General features: G+C 44.6%; 1 protein-coding gene across 8 annotated transcripts in view; it reads left to right on the top strand.

Moving 5' to 3' along the window:
* LOC125106212 (serine palmitoyltransferase 1-like) overlaps positions 1 to 18,074 on the top strand; it is a 43,293-nt gene that overhangs the window by 13,231 nt on the left and 11,988 nt on the right. For 2 of the 8 annotated variants that reach the window (XM_047739944.1, XM_047739943.1), the window contains exons 5-6: positions 1,293 to 1,425; positions 9,443 to 9,447. In XM_047739944.1, the coding sequence (XP_047595900.1) occupies positions 1,293 to 1,425; positions 9,443 to 9,447 (138 nt within the window). Of the gene's footprint in view, positions 1 to 1,292; positions 1,426 to 6,335; positions 6,426 to 6,723; positions 6,730 to 9,442; positions 9,448 to 14,748; positions 14,829 to 15,371; positions 15,531 to 18,074 lie in introns of those variants that run through there. The other 6 variants (XM_047739941.1, XM_047739942.1, XM_047739947.1 and 3 more) reach the window with 5 other exon arrangements.

Genomic DNA, 18,074 nt, shown 5'->3' with positions numbered 1-18,074 from the left:
CGCAGGTGGGAACTCGCCGCCGAGTGGCAGACAGCAGTAGGCGGGTGCCCTGAGCCAAACCCCAGTTCAATGGCAAGAGACCTGCAGTGAGGAGCGGGAAAACTGAGCAGCAATACCCAGCAAGTAAGCTAGAGTTCGCTTCAGGCATCTGCTTCCCTGAACCTTGACAGGGACTGTGGCAGAACTCTGATTGTTGTCCAGGTGTGGGTCCTGCTATAGTGAAAAGAGCTAGAGGAAGTTTTAAAAGTCCTCTTCTCTCCTGGGTAATGCCTTGTTTTAGGACCACTTCGAAGTTTTCAGGTTCAAAGCTCGTCCGTGCACTGTTTATTCTAGTCACCGCAGGGGCATGTAGCCTTCCTGCTGGGGAGTGTAGTCCAGTGCCTGAGACTGGGAAGGTGAGCGGCAGTGAGCAGCCACGATAGGTGGTCCCAGGTTAACGGGCACAGTCCGTTCCTGCTGTTACACCAGCGTTCTTCACAAGCAGCTTTTGTAAATGACTGCATTTCTCTTTGTACCACACATCCGAAGTCCCTATACGCTTATGTGGAGAGTCGGACGGGAGAGCGATTGCCGTGGCGCTGGAGCAGGTGTACACTGCGTGCTGGCGCCACTGTCATCTGCAGGGCGCGGGCTCTTCTATTCATCTTTTCTTTTCCTTTTTTTTTTTTTAAGATTTTATTTATTTATTTGACAGAGAGAGATCACAAGTAGATAAGAGAGGCAGGCAGAGAGAGAGAGGAGGAAGCAGGCTCCCTGCTGAGCAGAGAGCCCGATGCGGGACTCGATCCCAGGACCCTGAGATCATGACCTGAGCCGAAGGCAGCGGCTTAACCCACTGAGCCACCCAGGCGCCCCTTTTCTTTTCCTTTTAAAGTTGGTTTCCAGCTGTCTTAATGTCTGGTGTGGTACCTTCTGCTAAATGGGAAAAGGCTTTAATACCGTGTCACACGTTAGTAAAGCCTCCATGTGGTTGGTTGAGGGAAGTCAAAGCAGGTGAAGTCGCTGGGCCTTGTGTCGCTGAGCTAGCGTGGCAGAGAAGCAAGAGCCAGGATTGGAGCAGCCCCACTAATACCTTGGGGCAGAGGAGTAGCTGATGCCATTCACAGGCTTGGGGAATCGTTTTGGCTGAGAGTCATCTCAGTAGATCTCATATAATTTACAATTCAAAGACGGTTTCATTTTGGTCATAAAGTGACAGTATTGCTAACTAAACTGCTTACGTTATTTTCTTTATTCTGTACTTAAAGAGAAAGAATTAGAAGATGTTTTAACCACTTAACATCTTATTGTAGATGTGCACTTGGATTTGGAAGACCACCTGGCAAAATTCATGAAGACAGAAGAAGCCATCATCTGCTCCTACGGGTTTGCCACCATAGCCAGTACAATCCCCGCTTACTCCAAGAGAGGCGACATTATGTTTGTGTGAGTAACTTTACCTGTGTTGCCAGTCAGAGTTCCTCTGGAGATAATGGTGATCTTCCTGGAGAATTCCTTTGTTAGAGGTTATCTGCCTTAGGTAATACTGACTTTCTGTTTTGTTTTTTTTTTTTAAAGATTTTATTTATTTATTTGACAGAGAGAAATCACAAGTAGGCAGAGAGGCAGGCAGAGAGAGAGGAGGAAGCAGGCTCCCCGCTGAGCAGAAAGCCTGATGTGGGGCTTGAACCCAGGACCTGGGATCATGACCTGAGCCGAAGGCAGCGGCTTAACCCACTGAGCCACCCAGGCGCCCTGACTTTCTGTTTAAAGAGGAATTTCCACGAAGTAATTGGTGCGGCATTGATGAGACCATCACTATAAGGATGCTGAAAGCATCTTTTTTAATTGATTGGTTTTATTTACTGATGTCGGGAAAGCCAAACTTACTTCCCTCTGTAGCTCTGTGGCAGTGTAGTGTCCTTGAAGGTCCATGGTCGCCACCCATGCAGTCGCTCAGCGGAGTCCTCCATTGCCCACCACCCCGCCCCGAGTCCTGCTCTCTGCTGACCTTGCTTCATGGCTTGCTAGGATCATAGAAGCCACGAGCAAATCTGCGCACTCAAGCACACGTGCCCTGGCTGTGTGGCGTCTCCACTTTTGTGAAGAGTAAGAGTGGAGAGCAGTGGGCTGGGGCTGGCCCAGCTGGGCAGCCAGCTGCTCCCACTGTGGTCACCACCCTCTAGCCCAAGCCTCTGCTGTCCTTTGAGTGGATCATTAAGTGACTTTGAATTTTAGGTCTCAGATTTACTTTTGCTTCCTCTTTTCCTTTTTAACACCATAGCCAGAATAATCTTTTTTAAAAATGCTCCTCTGATTATGTCATACTTAAGAGCTTCCATCGTTCCTGAAATAAAGATCCAAGTTCTTATTATAGTCTTCTGCATTCTAGACTACCTTTCCAGGCTCATTTTGTCCCCTTTTCCTTCAGCTGCTGTAGACTCATTGGCCCTATATGCTAGTTTCCTCTCGCTTTTGGGCCTTCGAACACCACTTCGAACACACCAGTCCCTGTGCCTAGAATAGTCTTCCCCCCTCCTTGATCCTGGCTCTTTCTGCTCACCCCACACGGTAGTGCTTCTACAGGGCCACCCTCCCTCACCTCACGGACCAAGCTGAGACCCCTGCCACATGCAGGGAAAGTCTCATAGCCGGAGGGGTTTGGTCTCCTTGGGAACCCAAGATCACACGGGTGCTCACACTGCCTGTCACAGTCCCCTGCTTGTCAGGCCTCCCACGTGCGCGTGTGCACACACACGCACACGGCCCCACTGTCCCCTGCTCGTCCCGCCTCACGCTTGCTGGGCTCTGCTTCTGCGGCACTTCCGTCGGTCCTTCCTAGTTCATTGCCTAGGATCGCATTTCCGCTCAGTTGTGCTCAGAAAACACCAGCTCGGTCGATAAATGAACAGAGACTGGCACTTAGAAGAGGGGTCTGAGCACCAAGGCTCAGAGCCCAGCTTCCCATGGCCCCTGCACCAGCCTCTCGCCTCTCCCCGGTGGGCTCCTGCCGGTGCAGCAAGCTCGGGCACACACCGCAGCGCTTCGTGGGCTTCGTGGGGCCAGGGCTGGGGGTGTGCAGCCCGTCCTGCCCCTCCATCCCCCAGCAGCCCGGAGCGCCAGCATGTGGCTGCGCAGAGCTCGTGTGCATCCTCGTCAGGTCCCGAGTGCGGGATTGCATTTTTTGTGATACCGGCCGGGAGGCCTGGGCTGCGCTCGCTCCCACTTGCTGTGCTCTGACACATCACTTTAAACGTTCCTCCCAGAACTCATCCAGAGGTGGGAGCACTAGAGGTGATGCTGGTGTTTAGTAAATTATTGGATGAATTCATTAGGTCTGGACAGTTACGCGCAGGTCTTAGTCTCTGACTTTCAGTAAATGGTGGGAGAGCTTTGCCAGCAGTAATCTCGGTGGAGTGCTTGCTCACGTGCTAGGTCTGTCCCTGTTCACGACAAATAGTACGGAGATTCTGTGGGCCCTTTGCCCTGTCTCTGCCAGTGCTTGCTTCATAGCTGGCATATGGACACGGATGAAGTCAAGATCCAGAACATTTCCATTGCCACGAGGATCCCTCACGTTGCACCACAAGGATCCCTCACGTTGCCATACCCGTGGTCCTCCCGCCCTGCCTACTCCTTATCCCCTGGCAGCCACCTCCAGTCTCCCTTTTTGTAATGTTGTCATTTCAAGATTGTTAATACAAGTGTGGTCGTACACTAAATAGTGTTTGGGGAGTTGCTTATTCCCTCAGCATTAATTCTCTGGAGGTCCACCCATGTTGTATGGATCGCGAATTCATTCCTTGTGATTACTGAGTTGTACTTCACGGTCCGGAAGCAACACAGTTGGTTGAACCACTCACCGACAGAGGATGTCTGAGCTCTTTCCTGATTGGGGCTAGAACAAAGAAGGCTGCTGTGAGCATTTATACACAGGTTTTCTCTAAAGCTAGGTTTTCATTTCTGTAGGTGTAGGCCAAGGAGTGCGGCTGCTGGGTTACATAGCATTGCATAGTTGTTTAAGAAATTGCCTGTTTTCCAGAGCGGCTGTACCATTTTGCATTCCCATAAGTAGTATTTAAGTAATGTAGTTTCTCGACATCCTCAGAAGCTTTTGGTATTGTCATTTTTTTTTTTAAATTTTAGCCATTCTGATAAGCATATAGAGAGATTTTATTTGTAATTTTAATTTATATTCCCCTGATGGCTAATGATGTTTGCATTTTTGGACTTTGATCTTGACATTAGGCAACTAGTCCATAAAATCCCCTGGGATTCCTTCTTATGTTTTCTGGAGAAATAGTATAAAATTAATGTTAATTCCTTAAATGTTTGGTAGATTTCTCCAGTAAAGCCAACCAGGCCTGGAGATTTATTTTTTGAAAGAATTTTAATTCTGAATTCAATTTCCTTAGTACTTAAAAGGCTGGTCAGATTGTCAGTGTCCTATTGATGAGTTAAGATGGTTTGTGTTTTTCAAGGAATTCGTTCTTCTCAGTTGTGAAACTTAGGTTGTGTTCTTTATAATATTTCCTTTTTCTTCTAAATGTTTGCAGAGCCTGAAGTGATAACACGTTTAATTCCTGTCTGGTATTCTGTCTCCTCTCTCTGTAGTCAGTTTTGCTCCAGTTGTTCAATTTTATTTATCTTTGCAAAGAATCAGCTGGTTGTTTCAGTGATTGTTCTCCATTGTATTTTTGTTCTCAATTCTATCACTTTCTGCTATTGTTTCCTGCCTTCTGCTCTTTGTGGCTTCTTTTTGCTCTTCTTTTTCTAGATTCTTTAGTTGGGAATTTTGATTATTGATTTGAGACTTTTCCTTTTTTCTTATGTGTTAGTGCTGTGCACTACTTATGTGCTCCTCTAGCCTTGTCCCACACACCTTGGTCTGTCTATTTTCATTTAGTTTGGTATATTTTATTTTCGTTTAGGCTCTCTTTGACCCACAAATTATTTAGAAGTGTGTTTAATTTCCAAGTGTTGGGAGATTTTAAATTTGTTGCAGTTTGTGTCATGGCTCATGATGTAGTCTATGTGAGAATATGTTCCCTGGTCACTTAAGGAAGAGTATTTGGCCATTGCTCAGTGATGTGTTTCATAAGTGACACTTAGATCTTCTTAGTTTATGGTGGTGTTGAGGTCTGGACAGTCATTATCAATGGGTCTTGTAACTAACTACCTGATCTGTTAAAAACTTTGTGTACTTTCTCATTTCCCAAGATTCCTACATTGAGTATTTTTTAAGTCATAATAAAAATACTTCATTCTGGAAAGGTTGGGGGAGGCTCGCCTCTCTTCCTGTCCTCCCCCGTGACTCCCAGCAAACCCATGGCATTTGGGTCTGAGTCAAGAGTGGAGTGAAGGTGGTCGAGCCAACTCAGGGGCATGTATTCCGCATGCTGTGAGTGTTATAGCCATGGGTTCTGGCATGTCCCTCGTTAGAAGCTTAGAGGCAGGAAACCTTTGCACAGGAAGATGTTCCCAGTTCTACCCAAGGATCTCAGTATTTTTCAACCTTGCACGCCTGAATCATCTACAAATTCCCCAGGGTGGGTGGCTTATTATTACTGACCTGCCATCAGTGGGGTGCAGGAAGGTTCTGTGTTGTCTGAAGTAGCCCTCCGCCACTGCCTCAGACGTGCCTGGATGAGGTCATGGTTGAGTTTTACTTGACCCGGTAGTTAGGAAGGATTTTATCTGCTGTTTGGTAGATGAAGGAGAACAGGGTTTGTCTTTTCAACTTTTTATTATGGAAAATCTCGGGTATACTCAAAGGAAATACAGTAGTATAAGAAGCCTCGTGCCCTTCTCCCAACCTTTTATCAACATTCTGCCCTTCTTGTATCATCAGAGCCTCTGTCAAACTTCCGCCCCATCTGTGATGATTGCCGTCATCATCGTATCTCTGTTTTAGGCAAACCTGGTAGATGTTGAAGTGAACAAATCCTGGCCATACATTTTGACCAGTGGATAATCCAGGTATCATGGCCCCGTTGTGACTTAAAATGTGCTCATCTCCCCACAAATTTCCCTTGGGCTATCTCAGTCATTCTGGGTTTGGGGAGTTTTGTTTGTGCTTCGGCATTCTCAGAGCACCTAAATTGCGTGTGTGCGTACATGTGTGCGTGCAGTCACCTCATGGATTGAATGAACTGGAAAACATGAGAAAAGACAGCACTATTGTCTCAAAATAACAGGGTATAAAACCTTGAACTTGAAACTCACCTGGACTGTCTATTGGTTTATTTATTCAGATGAATAGATTTTGTCGGGTGGAGTGCTAGGAAGCATCTAACAGATTCTGCATTTGGAGTTACTGAGATTTAAAATGTCTTTTTTCTTTCTTCCTTTTAAAGAATCCTCATATGGCTCAGGTCACTCAACGTTTCATCATCATGGAAGGGCTATATATGAACACTGGGGCTATCTGTCCTCTCCCAGACCTGGTAAGCCACCACGCTCACCGAGCATTGCAGTACTTGGACGGGGGCAGTTTGTTTATGTGCACTTCTCATGTCTAACGCCTGCCCTGCTTGCATAATGGGCTCTGACGTACCCAGGAAGCAGATGAGCATTACGTGCCCACCCTGGTCTTTAAGCAATAATCAAGACTCAGCTTTTTAAAACCTACTGTATTGAGGTGTAATTGACTTATAAGTGTACAGTTTTTTTGTTTAAAGACTTTTATTTACTTTATTTGAGAACAAAAGAAAGCACAAGCCATGGGGAGGGGCAGAGGGGGAGGGTGAAGCAGGGAGCCCAACGTGGGGCTCAGTCCAAGGACCCCGAGATCATGACCTGATCTTAACCAGATGCTTAACCAACCAAGCCACCCAGGTGCCCCAAGACAGCTCCTTTAACAGGAAAAGCAATATACTGTTTTTAGAAAGCATTACTGCTGAGATTTCTCATTCACTGAGGTAAAGCTCACACAAGATAAAATTAGCTGTTTTAGAGAGTACGGTTCTGGCATTTGACACAGGCAACATGTTACGTGACCATCAGCTGTCTAGTTTTCTCCCAGTAGGCCCCTGCCACTAAGCAGTCACTCCCCATTTCCCCCTGCCCGTAGTCCCTAGCAACCACCAGTCCACTTTCTGTCTCTATGGATTCACCCATTCTGGAGATTTCTGATAAACGGGATCATACCATCTATGACCTTTTGTGTCTGGCTTCCTCCACTTACCTGTTTCCTTAGTTCCTCCGGTTTGCAGCATGCACCAGTCCTTCGTTCCCTCGTAGCGCAGAGTCGCAGTCCATTGTATGGACCTGCTTCATGGCTCCTGTGCTGATGGGGGTGGATCGCTGCTGCTCTCTGGCTGCTGGGAGGGCGGATGTGAGCTCGTGTACAAGCACTTGTTTGAATCCCTGTTTTCAGTCCTTTGTGCGTATTCTTGGACGTACAGTTGCTGGATGAAATGGTGATTCTATGCTTAACTTACTGAGCACCTGCCAGACGGTTTTCCCCAGTGGCTGCACCATTTTACACCCCCTGCCCTGCCAGCAGCGGGGCAGGGTGCCGGTTTCCCCACAGCCTCACCGACACTCGGTTGTTGTTTTCGATTTTGCCACATCGGTAGGTGTGAAGCACGTGGTTTTGATTCGCATTTCCCGGAAGATCAATGATGTTGAGCCTCTTTTCTTGTTTTTGTTGGCTATTTGTGTATCTTTGGGGAAGAGACTTCAGAAGTCTTCTGCCCATTTTCAAATTAGGTTTTTAGTCTTTTTATTGTGAAGTTATAAGAGTTCTTTCTATGTTCTGGATACTAGACCCTTACCAGATACATGACTTGCAAGTATGTTCCCCACAGTTCTGTAGGTTGTCTCGTCATTTCTTTGATTCGTGTCCTTTGATGCGCTGGTCTTTAATTTTGATGAAGGCCGGTTTGTCTGGTTTTTTGTTGCTTGTGCTTCTGGTCTCCTAGCTGAGAAATTTGTTGTCAAATCCAGAGTCCTGAAGATACACCTCTATGTTTTCTTCTGAGAGTTTTGTAGTTCTAGCTTTGTTGTAGGGCCCTGATCCATCTTGGTTTTTTGTTTGCTTTTGTTTTTATAGATTTTATTTATTTATTTGAGAGAAAGAGAAAGAGAGCCCAGAGGGAGAGGCAGAAGCCGACTTCCCACAAGCAGGGAGCCCAATGCAGGGCTTGATCCCGGAACCCTGGGATCATGACCTGAGCCAAAGGCAGACGTGTAACCTACTGAGCCCCACAGGCGCCCCATCTGATCCATTTGGACTTAATTTTTGTGTGTGTCCAGTTTCGTTCTTCTCTAGCTTTCAGGACTCTCCTGTCTGTTCCGTTGTCTGTATGTCTAGCCTTTTGCCAGTATCACAGCATCTCAATTCCTTTGCTTTATAGTAAATTTTGAAATCAAGGCATGTGAGTTCTCCAACTTTGAGATTGTTTTTGGTTATTTGCAGTCCCTGGAGATTCCTTTTGAAGTTTAGGATCAGCTTTTCCATTTCTGTAAAAAAAGAAAGTGCCATTGAAATTTGGATAGGGATTGTACTGAATCAGGGTTGTATTAAATCTGTAGATTGCTTTAGGAAGTATTTCCATCTTAATGATATTAAGTCCTTGAATCCATGTGTAAGGGCCTGGTTGGCCAGAGGGAGTCATTTTGTGTTTATATAGTGAACTTAGATTGACCCTATGCAGTAAACTTAGATTGACCCTGCCCCTTCCAGAGGAACTTACTTGCAAAGCCTAGATACAAGGGTGGGTCAGGCCAGTTGAAGACATCCAATCAGTTGGGCGCGCATATATCTACTAGGGTAAATTGAAATTCAATTGGCCACCCGTGTGTTACCTAGCAGGTTTTTTTTTATGTGTGTGGCCGACCTAGCATGACTATGCAGTTTTCTCTCTGTATTGCAATCTCATTGGCCACCTGTGTATAGCCCGGCTAAACTACCTCCATAAAAATTAGTCTGTGAGGCTGGGAGGGGTCGCCTCTTTGCAAGAGACGGCCCTGACCAGTCAGTTCGATTCTCGATGCTTGGCGCAAAATAAAGCTTTGCTTGACCTTCGCTTTGTATCAGTCTTACTCCTTTGATTACGGACCCTAACACGTGAACACAGAAATATTTCCATTTATTTAGATCTACTTTAGTTTCTTTCAGTAGTGTTTGTTTTTTTCACTATCAGATCTGACATCTCTTTGGTTAAATTTATTCCTAAGTATTTTATTCTTTTTGATGCTGTTATAAATTGACTTGTTTTAGGGATTAACTGCTAGTTTATAGAAATACAACTGATTTTATAGTTTTTTTTTATTTTTTATTTCCTTGTTATTATTTTTTTAAGACTTTATTTTTAATGTATTCGCTATACCCAGCATGGGTCTCAAACTCACAATAGTTGGATTCTGCCAACTGAGCCAGCCAGGCATTCCTGGATTTTGTGTTTCGATCTTGTGTCATGGAATATTCTGTATGTAAGCTCCTGTAATCTATGAGTAGAGATAGTTACCTTTTCCTTTCCATTTTGGATGTCTTTTATTTTATTTTTCTTGTCAGACTGTTCCGGCTAGAACCTCCCACACAGTGTTGACCAGGAGTGGTGAGAGGGGGAAGCTTTTCAGGCTACGTCCACTGACTATGATATTAGCTGCGTGTTTTCCGTAAATGCCATTTATCGGGTTGAGGAAGTTCCCCCTCGTCCTAATGTGTTGTGTGTTTATACCATGACAGGTTTGGATTCTGTCAGGTGCTTTTTCTGCATCAGTTGATGAGTCGAACATGTGGTTTTCCTTCATCCTATTAACAGAGTCGAGATTATCCTACTGTTTTTGCATTCAGCCAGTGAAACTGGAATCTGAGTCCGTCAGTTGAATGGGGATTCAGAATAAGGGTTTCATATCTTGTTTTTAAAGTTTTTCACTATTTCTTGAGGAAATCTAAATACATCTTTAAATATCCTGGAAGAGATGTATCCGTTTTCCTTTTCCTGTTTTCACGCCAAAGGCTGATAGAAGCATATCGGGGTGACAGTGGCCAAAAGATAGCAGCATTGTGTGGTTAGCACTGCAGCAGTGGGAGAGCAGTACCGATGGACAGATAATGCAACCAAGCCGTGAAACGAAATACAAAGTGTAAGGGACAGGTCAGGTACATATTAGCATTGAGTATGTAAAGATGACAAGATACAGATTAGGGTTTGACTTCGGGATTTCTGTTTTGTTTCACTGGTCTGTGTGTTTGTGCACCAGTATTGTCATAATACTATTAAAAACTTACTAAAACATGATTTTTAGAAAATTTCTCACTCATAAAACATTCCATACATATTAATGGATGGAAACGGTATTGAAAAGATAGAATTTTCCCCAGATTAGCTTATCTATTGTTAATAAAAATCCACCAAAATTTTAGTGGTTGATAATTACTATACTTTAATTCCCCTGGGAAACTGATCACATTCATAGATTTTTGGAGTAAATCAGGTAAACATTGGAGGGGGGAGAAAGCTGGATGCAAGCATTCATGTGTTCAGCTTCCCGCTGTGTTAACAAAAAAGTAACATGAATAATAAGAAAACCTACAGATAAATATACAAATATAAAAATACTTTGACTGCTTATTTTCAATCTACAAACCCATTTCAAATATTATGGAAATATTAAAAGATATAATTTTCTCATTACGTTCTTTTGCCTCGAAGCCTTTTAAGTTTGTGTTTTTGAGAACGCTGTGCATTGAAAGTGACCTACGTGTGCTGGGTGTCCTGATACAAGGGTGGTGTTTTCCATTCAATGCCTGTTACTCGAAGGTTCACTTCAGCCCAGAGGAGCCACTGACATGTTCTGCTGCTTCTGACAGGCTCTGCCTCTCCCATCACTGGGCTTACCTGCCCCCCTCTGTGCGGCCAACAGTTGATGGGACCACTGGGGATCTGTGTTCTGGGATCCTGGCTTCTCAACTGGTCCCACTGGGAGAGCCCTGGAGACCACATCATCTGCCCACAGAGTCCTACCACGGCCCAGGGTAGTAACAGGGAAGATCAAGGGCAGTGAGAACGCTTAGCACTGCTTCCCCTGGGCTCCCTGCCGCCCTCGCTGGGAGCAGCACCCCACCTCAGCTCCTGGCTACCCACTCCCAGGACGCAGTGGTGGCTGCTACAAACTAGGGTTATGAGAGCCTTCTGCCCACATGTGACATACATGTAATCTTACTGAGGCAGTGACGGGCCAGGGAAGAAAACAGTATCTGTTAAGTAGCTCTAATGCAGAGTTCCTGACTGTCTTATAGCGTCCGTGCATAAATCTTTGATTCTTCATGGACTTCCACTCTTTCCATTCAAAATCGAGGGGACAGTGATGCCCTGGCTAGCCCCCACCATGGAGTAGTGAAGGGGTACTTGTGATTTATAGACAGAGAGAAAGCACAGAAATCCCAAGGCTGATGATTTGTGGAACCAGGCCAGGTAGGAAGAAAGCAGTAAAAGAAGGAATGAAAACAGAAAGGTGAGGTGTCCTTTTGTTTCAGATAGTAACAGATGTATGAGGAGTCTGAAAGGTGGCCAGGAGCTGGGGTCCAGGGCCCAGTGGACACCACAGACCCCTGAGCCTCACCAGAATGCACAAATCTCAGTTCCATGTCTGTAATAGACACCTGCTCTGGATATGTAGTTTCCTTCCCTGCAAACAGTGCCTTTGCTAAATCTACTATCCTTGGACTTATGGAATGCTTTACCCATTGGCGTGGTGTCCCACACCATGTTGATCCTGGTCAAGGAATGTGTTTCATAGCAGATGAAGGGCAACAGTGAACCCATGATGGTAGAACTCATGGTTGTACCATGCTTTCCACCATCCGAAGCAACTGACTTGCTAGAATGACAAAATGGCCTTTTGAAGACTCAGTTACAGAGCTGGCTGGGTGGCAATCACTTGTAGGCAAAATTTGTCCTGGGACAACGTTCTTTAGGAGGCTGGGTATGCTCTGAATCAATGTGTCCGTATGTGATGCTCTTTCTCCCATAGTCAGGATTCACGGGTCCAGAAAGCTAGGGCTAGAAATGGAGGGACACCTGTATTACCCTAGTGATGTCACTAGGAAATCTTTGCTCCTTGTTTCTATGACCTCACGCCCTGCAGATCTAGAGACCCTCATTCAAAGGGAAGAATGCTACCACCAGGAGACATACTGTGATTCCATTAAAGTGGAACTTAAGATGGCTACTCTGCCACCTTGGGCTCCTCATGCCTTTGAATAAACACATAAAGATGAGAGGTAAGGTGTTTAATGATCCTGACTATGCAGAAAGATGAGACTGTTAATCCACCATAGAGGAAATGGAGGGCATGTCTTCAGTACGAGAGATTCCTTAGAACCACCAAGCCGTGGGATGAAAGTCAATGAAAAACGACAACTGCCCAGTCCAGGCAGGACTACTGGTAGTCCAGAAAACTCAGGAATGAAGGGTTTGGTCACTCTACCAGAAAAAGAATCATGACCAGATGAGGTGCTTGTTCACAACAAATGTAATGTAAAATGAGCAGCCAAAGTAGCAGGTAGGAAACCAGCTATGACTATGTGACCAGTTACAGAAATAAGGACTCTAATTCTTTTTTTCATAAGATTTTGTTCGTTTCTTTGTTCAGAGTGCAAGTGGGGGGTGGGACAGAGGCAGAGGGAGAGAGAGAATCTCCAGCGGATTCCATGCTGAGCACAGAGCCCCATGTGGGGCTCAATCCCATGACCCTGACATCATGACCTGGGCCAAAACCAAGAGTCAGATTCTTGACCAACTCAGCCACCTGGGCATTCCAGGACTCTAATTCTTATGAGTATTTCTTCCTTATTTTGTTATGAGTATTTTTGTGTTGGTCCATCTGTTTTCTTCCTTCTCTTGGTCTCTTATCAGAGAACATATGACATATGGAGTTTGCACCATAGTATTGAAGTTACAGGTATCAGGGAGAAGAAGGAACATCTCCAAGGACTTTGTATCCTCTGCTAGGGAATGTATTAGTGCATTCTAAGTTGTACGTAAGATAGTTGCGTCATGATAGACAGAAGTATAACCTTGTTATTGTGTTTTTTGGACATTAAGCGTGACTTAAAGAGATGTGTACAGGTCATAAATTGAGAAGGGTTAATTGTGATGGCTAATTATATGTGACAAATTGTGTAGGCCAGAGGACCCAGATAGTTGATCAAATACATGTCTGGGTGTAACAGCAAAGGTGTTTTTTTATATGTGATTTTCACTTAAATTTTGAAAAAAGCAGATTATGCTCCATAATGTGGGTGGGCCTCATCTAATCGGTTGAAGGCCTTAAAAGAAAAGATTGAGGTCCCGCAAGTGTGAAGGAGTTCTGCCTCCAGGCAGGATTCAGACTCAAATTGCCACATCAGCTTGGTCTGCCACCAATCTGCAGAATTCACACATGCCAACTTTCACAGTCAGCAAATTCCTTTAAAATAAATCTCTCTCTTTCTGTGTCTGTCTCTGCCTCTCTCTTTTTCTCTCTCAGTAAACACACACACACATTCTAGAACCCTACTACGGAAAGTACTTCACATTTGTAATTAAGAAAATATGAATAAAGAATGGAAGATGGGCATCATATTTACTCAGAAATTATTGGCATGTGCCTTGGTTATTAATTATAAAAATTCTAACAGAAGTCTCTAGTAAATTCTTAACAATCACCTTTAAAGAAAGTATAGTAAAGGACTAGGCTATATACCAAAACCCAGAAAAACAAAACAAAACAAAAATGAAAATCCAGTAACTGCATGAAGTAGTTAGTAGGCAAAGTGATTAATCAAATAAGAAACATACACAACTGCAACTGAGAAGGGACATATAACCAGACATCAACAAAACATGAGCATGGGATTTGTTTCTCCTGGAGGCAATGGAGCCAGGATGCTGGGTTTCTCCAAACTCTGAGCAAGCCAGTCTGGGTTTGATCCTCCGGCAGAGAGCTACCCGCCAAAGAGCTTAGCTGTGGTTTTCTTTCTTTCGGGGAATTGCTGATAGATCATCTGTCACACACTCAGCATAAGCCTGAGCATAAAGAAGAGCAGCGTCAGCCACAATTATGATTCTAAAGAATGACTCTCACCCCCAAGCTAGTGCAGTATCCTCTCACTGAGAAGAGCCTGGTTAGGAAGCTCGGAAGCCAGGCGACTCGTGTTGGATTTCACACCGGGTCCAGGGCGCATGGCTCTGGGGTCAGCTGTTCCCGGGACGGATTGGGAGATCTGACTAGCTCCCTGATCAGCGTAAGAAGTGGGTCAGATTGAGCAGGGTGGAGATGCATAACAAAGAAATAAACATGGACACTGGTGGCTGGCTGATACTCAACCTGGATGCTCAGTGGGTTAAGGGCCTGACTACTGATTTCAGCTCAGGTCAGGATCTCAGGGTTAGCTGGGCTAACCAGCACTTAGCAGGGAGTTGGCTGCAGATTCTCTCTCTCTCTCTCTCTCTCTCTCTCTCTGCTCCTCCCCCCTCTTGTGCTTTCTATCACTCTCTCCCAAATATATAAGTCTTTTTTTTTTTTTTTAAAGAATGATAAGAAAGGCTGCAGAGTTAAACAAAGTGAAAGGCCAGTGAGTCATCATGACATCTCAGATTTCAAAATGATAATGAAGAAAGTGGAGAACAACCCATCCTCCAAAACATGCCAAACTCAGCCCAGCGGGGGGGGGGGGGGGAATCTGTTGCCTTTAAAAAAATGTTCCCTTGGAAAGTATTTCCAAGGACATCTCTTACCCACTCATTGGGTTTCTTCTGAATATTTATGGCACAGGTATGGAATGAATGCTGTTACATAGAGCATGAACATGATAACAGGCAGGAGCAATGAACCTGTCATCAGAGAATGTTTTGGTAAGGCAATGTCTGGTGCTTCAGGATTTCTGGGCAACAGGGCTGGATGTCACTTTGGCTGTGACCGTGATGGTGTCTGTGGGGTGCTGTCTGCTAATGGACACAGTTCAGGGGCCAAGCCATGGACAATGGCTTATCTTCCTAGGTCTGTTTAGAGAGAGGGCGAGAGCTCAGAATTGTTAAGTAAATTGTACATTTTATTAAAGCAATAATCTTTGAAGAGTTTAAATACTATTTTCCATTTTGGGTGTTATGTACCACCTGAAGGGACAGTCAGCACTTAGCATCGTGGGAAACCTTGGGGTGACCCATGGGTTTATGCTGTTGAATAAAGCTGCAAGATCCTCTAGGAGCTTCAGTGAAGCACACATTTGCTCAAAATAATTTTTTAAGTGAAACTGTATTAGGAACCAGTTTCAGTCCCTTTCTGACTCACATTGCCCATTTTTAAAAAGGGGTAGAGGCAATGTAGCCACAGCACGGATTTATCCATTTCCACACCAGCCCTGAGAAAACTCACACTCTGCGTTCTGTGTTCTTCAGAGAAGGACGAGCACCACTGTGATCCACAAAGCGTGACCACACAGCATTCCCATACTTTAACGTAATCACAAACTTTCATGTAACGCAGGTGGAAACACACGTGACCAGCCAGTCGGGCAAGTGACTGTAGCTGGGGTCACTGGGACCAGGGAGTTAGTCAAGTCTGCCCACCGAAGTGCATTTTATTTTATTTTATTTTATTTTTTAAAGATTTTATTTATTTATTTGACAGAGAGAAATCACAAGTAGGCAGAGAGGCAGGCAGAGAGAGAGGAGGAAGCAGGCTCCCTGCTGAGCAGAAAGCCCGATGTGGGGCTTGAACCCAGGACCTGGGATCATGACCTGAGCCGAAGGCAGCGGCTTAACCCACTGAGCCACCCAGGCGCCCCACGGAAGTGCATTTTAAAGGAAACTTGCTGTAATGGGGTGTAAACATCAGCAGAGAGAGGAGCCCTGGCGACTTCCTACTCCTGCCCCCTACAAATACCAGTGACTGTCTCACTGTCAAGGAAGAGCCATGCATCATTTGTTTTCTCGTAAATGACAGAATCAGAATCTACAACTGCCTTGGTATAATAGAACAGGTCTTATCAACTTGACATTCAGCATGATCCAGAGTCCTAGTAAAGCCTGCTTCAGGTTCACTTGAACTTGCTTGGACTTCTGAGGATCCAAGAAGCTAATTAGTACCGTTTCATAAAAATTTCCTAATGGGGGGTCAGGGCTCAGATGGTTAAGTGTCTGCCTTTGTCTGATCTTCAGATCCTGGGACCCAGCCCTGTGTTGGGATTCCAGTTCACTGGGAAGTCTGTTTCTCCCTCCCCCTCTGCCTGTCCCCACTGTTTGTACTCTCTGTTTCTCTCTCTCTCACACACACTCTGTCTCTGTCTCTCTCTCTGTCTCTCTCTCAATTGAATAAATAAAATCTTTAAAAAAAAAAATCTCCCAACATCATATCTAGGGAGGGACTGTCACTTCCTTGTCAATTAAAGACGACAATAACCCAAATTGTTGAAACTTTTGTGCATATCCCGCTTTGATCCTGGGATAATTTGGTAGGTTGTCTTCATCTGTTGATGGTTTCCTTTTCTGTGCGCCATACTTTTCGGTGCTCCGAGAACATGCACGTAAGCCCATTTTTAAAATTCAGTAGCTCCTCCTGGAATATTCTGGAGTGGATGACCACCACTCACACCTCACCAGCCCATATGAGAGCACCTGTGATCCTGCTCCTTCCCCAGCATCATTTTTTAGCTTAGCCAATCTGATGATTGAAATGCATTTTCATATCCTCCAATGTGTTCAGTTTGCTCTGTCGATGGAAGACTCAGGTAGGAGGCAAAGTGGTTGCAACTTAACTAATCCTAGCAAGCTAAAAAGCTAGAGATCATATGCAGCAGAAGTATCCTCTGTGTAGTAAAAGGGACCACAAAAATCCTTCAGGTCTCACTGAACTGGCTTTATTTACCAAAATATTTATATTGGAACTTAAACTCCTTCTCTAGATACTAACATAAATATTAAGAAGGTTTCACTGTAAGCCTGGGAGAAATACAGAACCATTTGGAAGTTCTTATCCATTTCAGGGAATGTTCTATAATCTGGGTCTTGTGTCTGTCCTGTCCAGAGTTTGGGCAGGTCCTCAGCTGACCTTCCTGGATTTGAATAAATGACACAGAGGCACAAATGTGCTCAGTGCTACAACCTGGGCTATTGAGTGAACACTCCCAGGTAAAAGAGTTCTCAAACCTTGGCATTCATCACAGAAAAGGCAGTGTTCTATCATTGGAGATTTTATAATGTATCAGATGAAGCACAAGAAAGAAGAAAACAGCAGTGGAATCCATCTCTGTGAGCATCAGTGTCATTATGAGGCATGTAATAGTGCACTTCGGATGTCTGCCCAGCATAAATACATGGAAACATTGTGCTTTTCTTACAAAAAGATACATATTACACATAAATATATAGATCAGTGTTTATAACTAAACAAGCAAAATGCTCCAAACCTGAAAGCCCCATCTAAATTTCTTCAAAAGCTGCTATATCTCAAATGTTTACTTTTCCCCATGTTTTATTTATGAAAAGCTCCCTTTTCTCCGTCACTTGGCAAGCTCAGGGCTTGATAGCCTGAAAGTCCCTGGCCTAAATTCAAATACATTTTCACCACCTCTTCTTTGCTTTAATAAAATCCATCCACAAGTGTGAGGCCTGGTCTGATCTGTTTTCTGTCAAGTCACAGTCACCTTGCTCCATGAGCCTGGGTGGTGGGCCAGCCAGTCCCAGGTCCTACTGCCTGGCACAGTCAGAATGCAGCCCTCTAACATCCACAACCCAATACCTTCATTTACTCTGAAAACCTCTAGCCAGGAGGAAGCAAGTGCCATCCGCTAAGAATCACAGGTCTGCATTTTGTTCTTTTAGGTTTGGGAACCATCAGAAAGTGATCTTAGTTGGACTCAGCTTGTCATAAACAGGGCAGTGGGGAGGTTTCAAAACGGAAAGTCACACAGGGAACTTTACAGTCTTGGCAACAAAGACCCCTGCTGGGCACAAAGCATCTTACAATCGGTTTTTTTCCTCCCTTCCTGTTGTCCGTTTTATTTTTGTTATGTCTAATTTTATTTCCAAAGCGGTTCTTTACATTTTCGTGTATCTTAGTGTTTAAAAGCTACAAGCTGACATTTATGAATTATATAGAAG

The sequence above is a fragment of the Lutra lutra genome, chromosome 8 (assembly GCF_902655055.1).
Source record: "Lutra lutra chromosome 8, mLutLut1.2, whole genome shotgun sequence".
Classification (NCBI taxonomy): Eukaryota; Metazoa; Chordata; class Mammalia; order Carnivora; family Mustelidae; genus Lutra; species Lutra lutra.
This window is presented reverse-complemented; position numbering and strand designations above follow the sequence as displayed.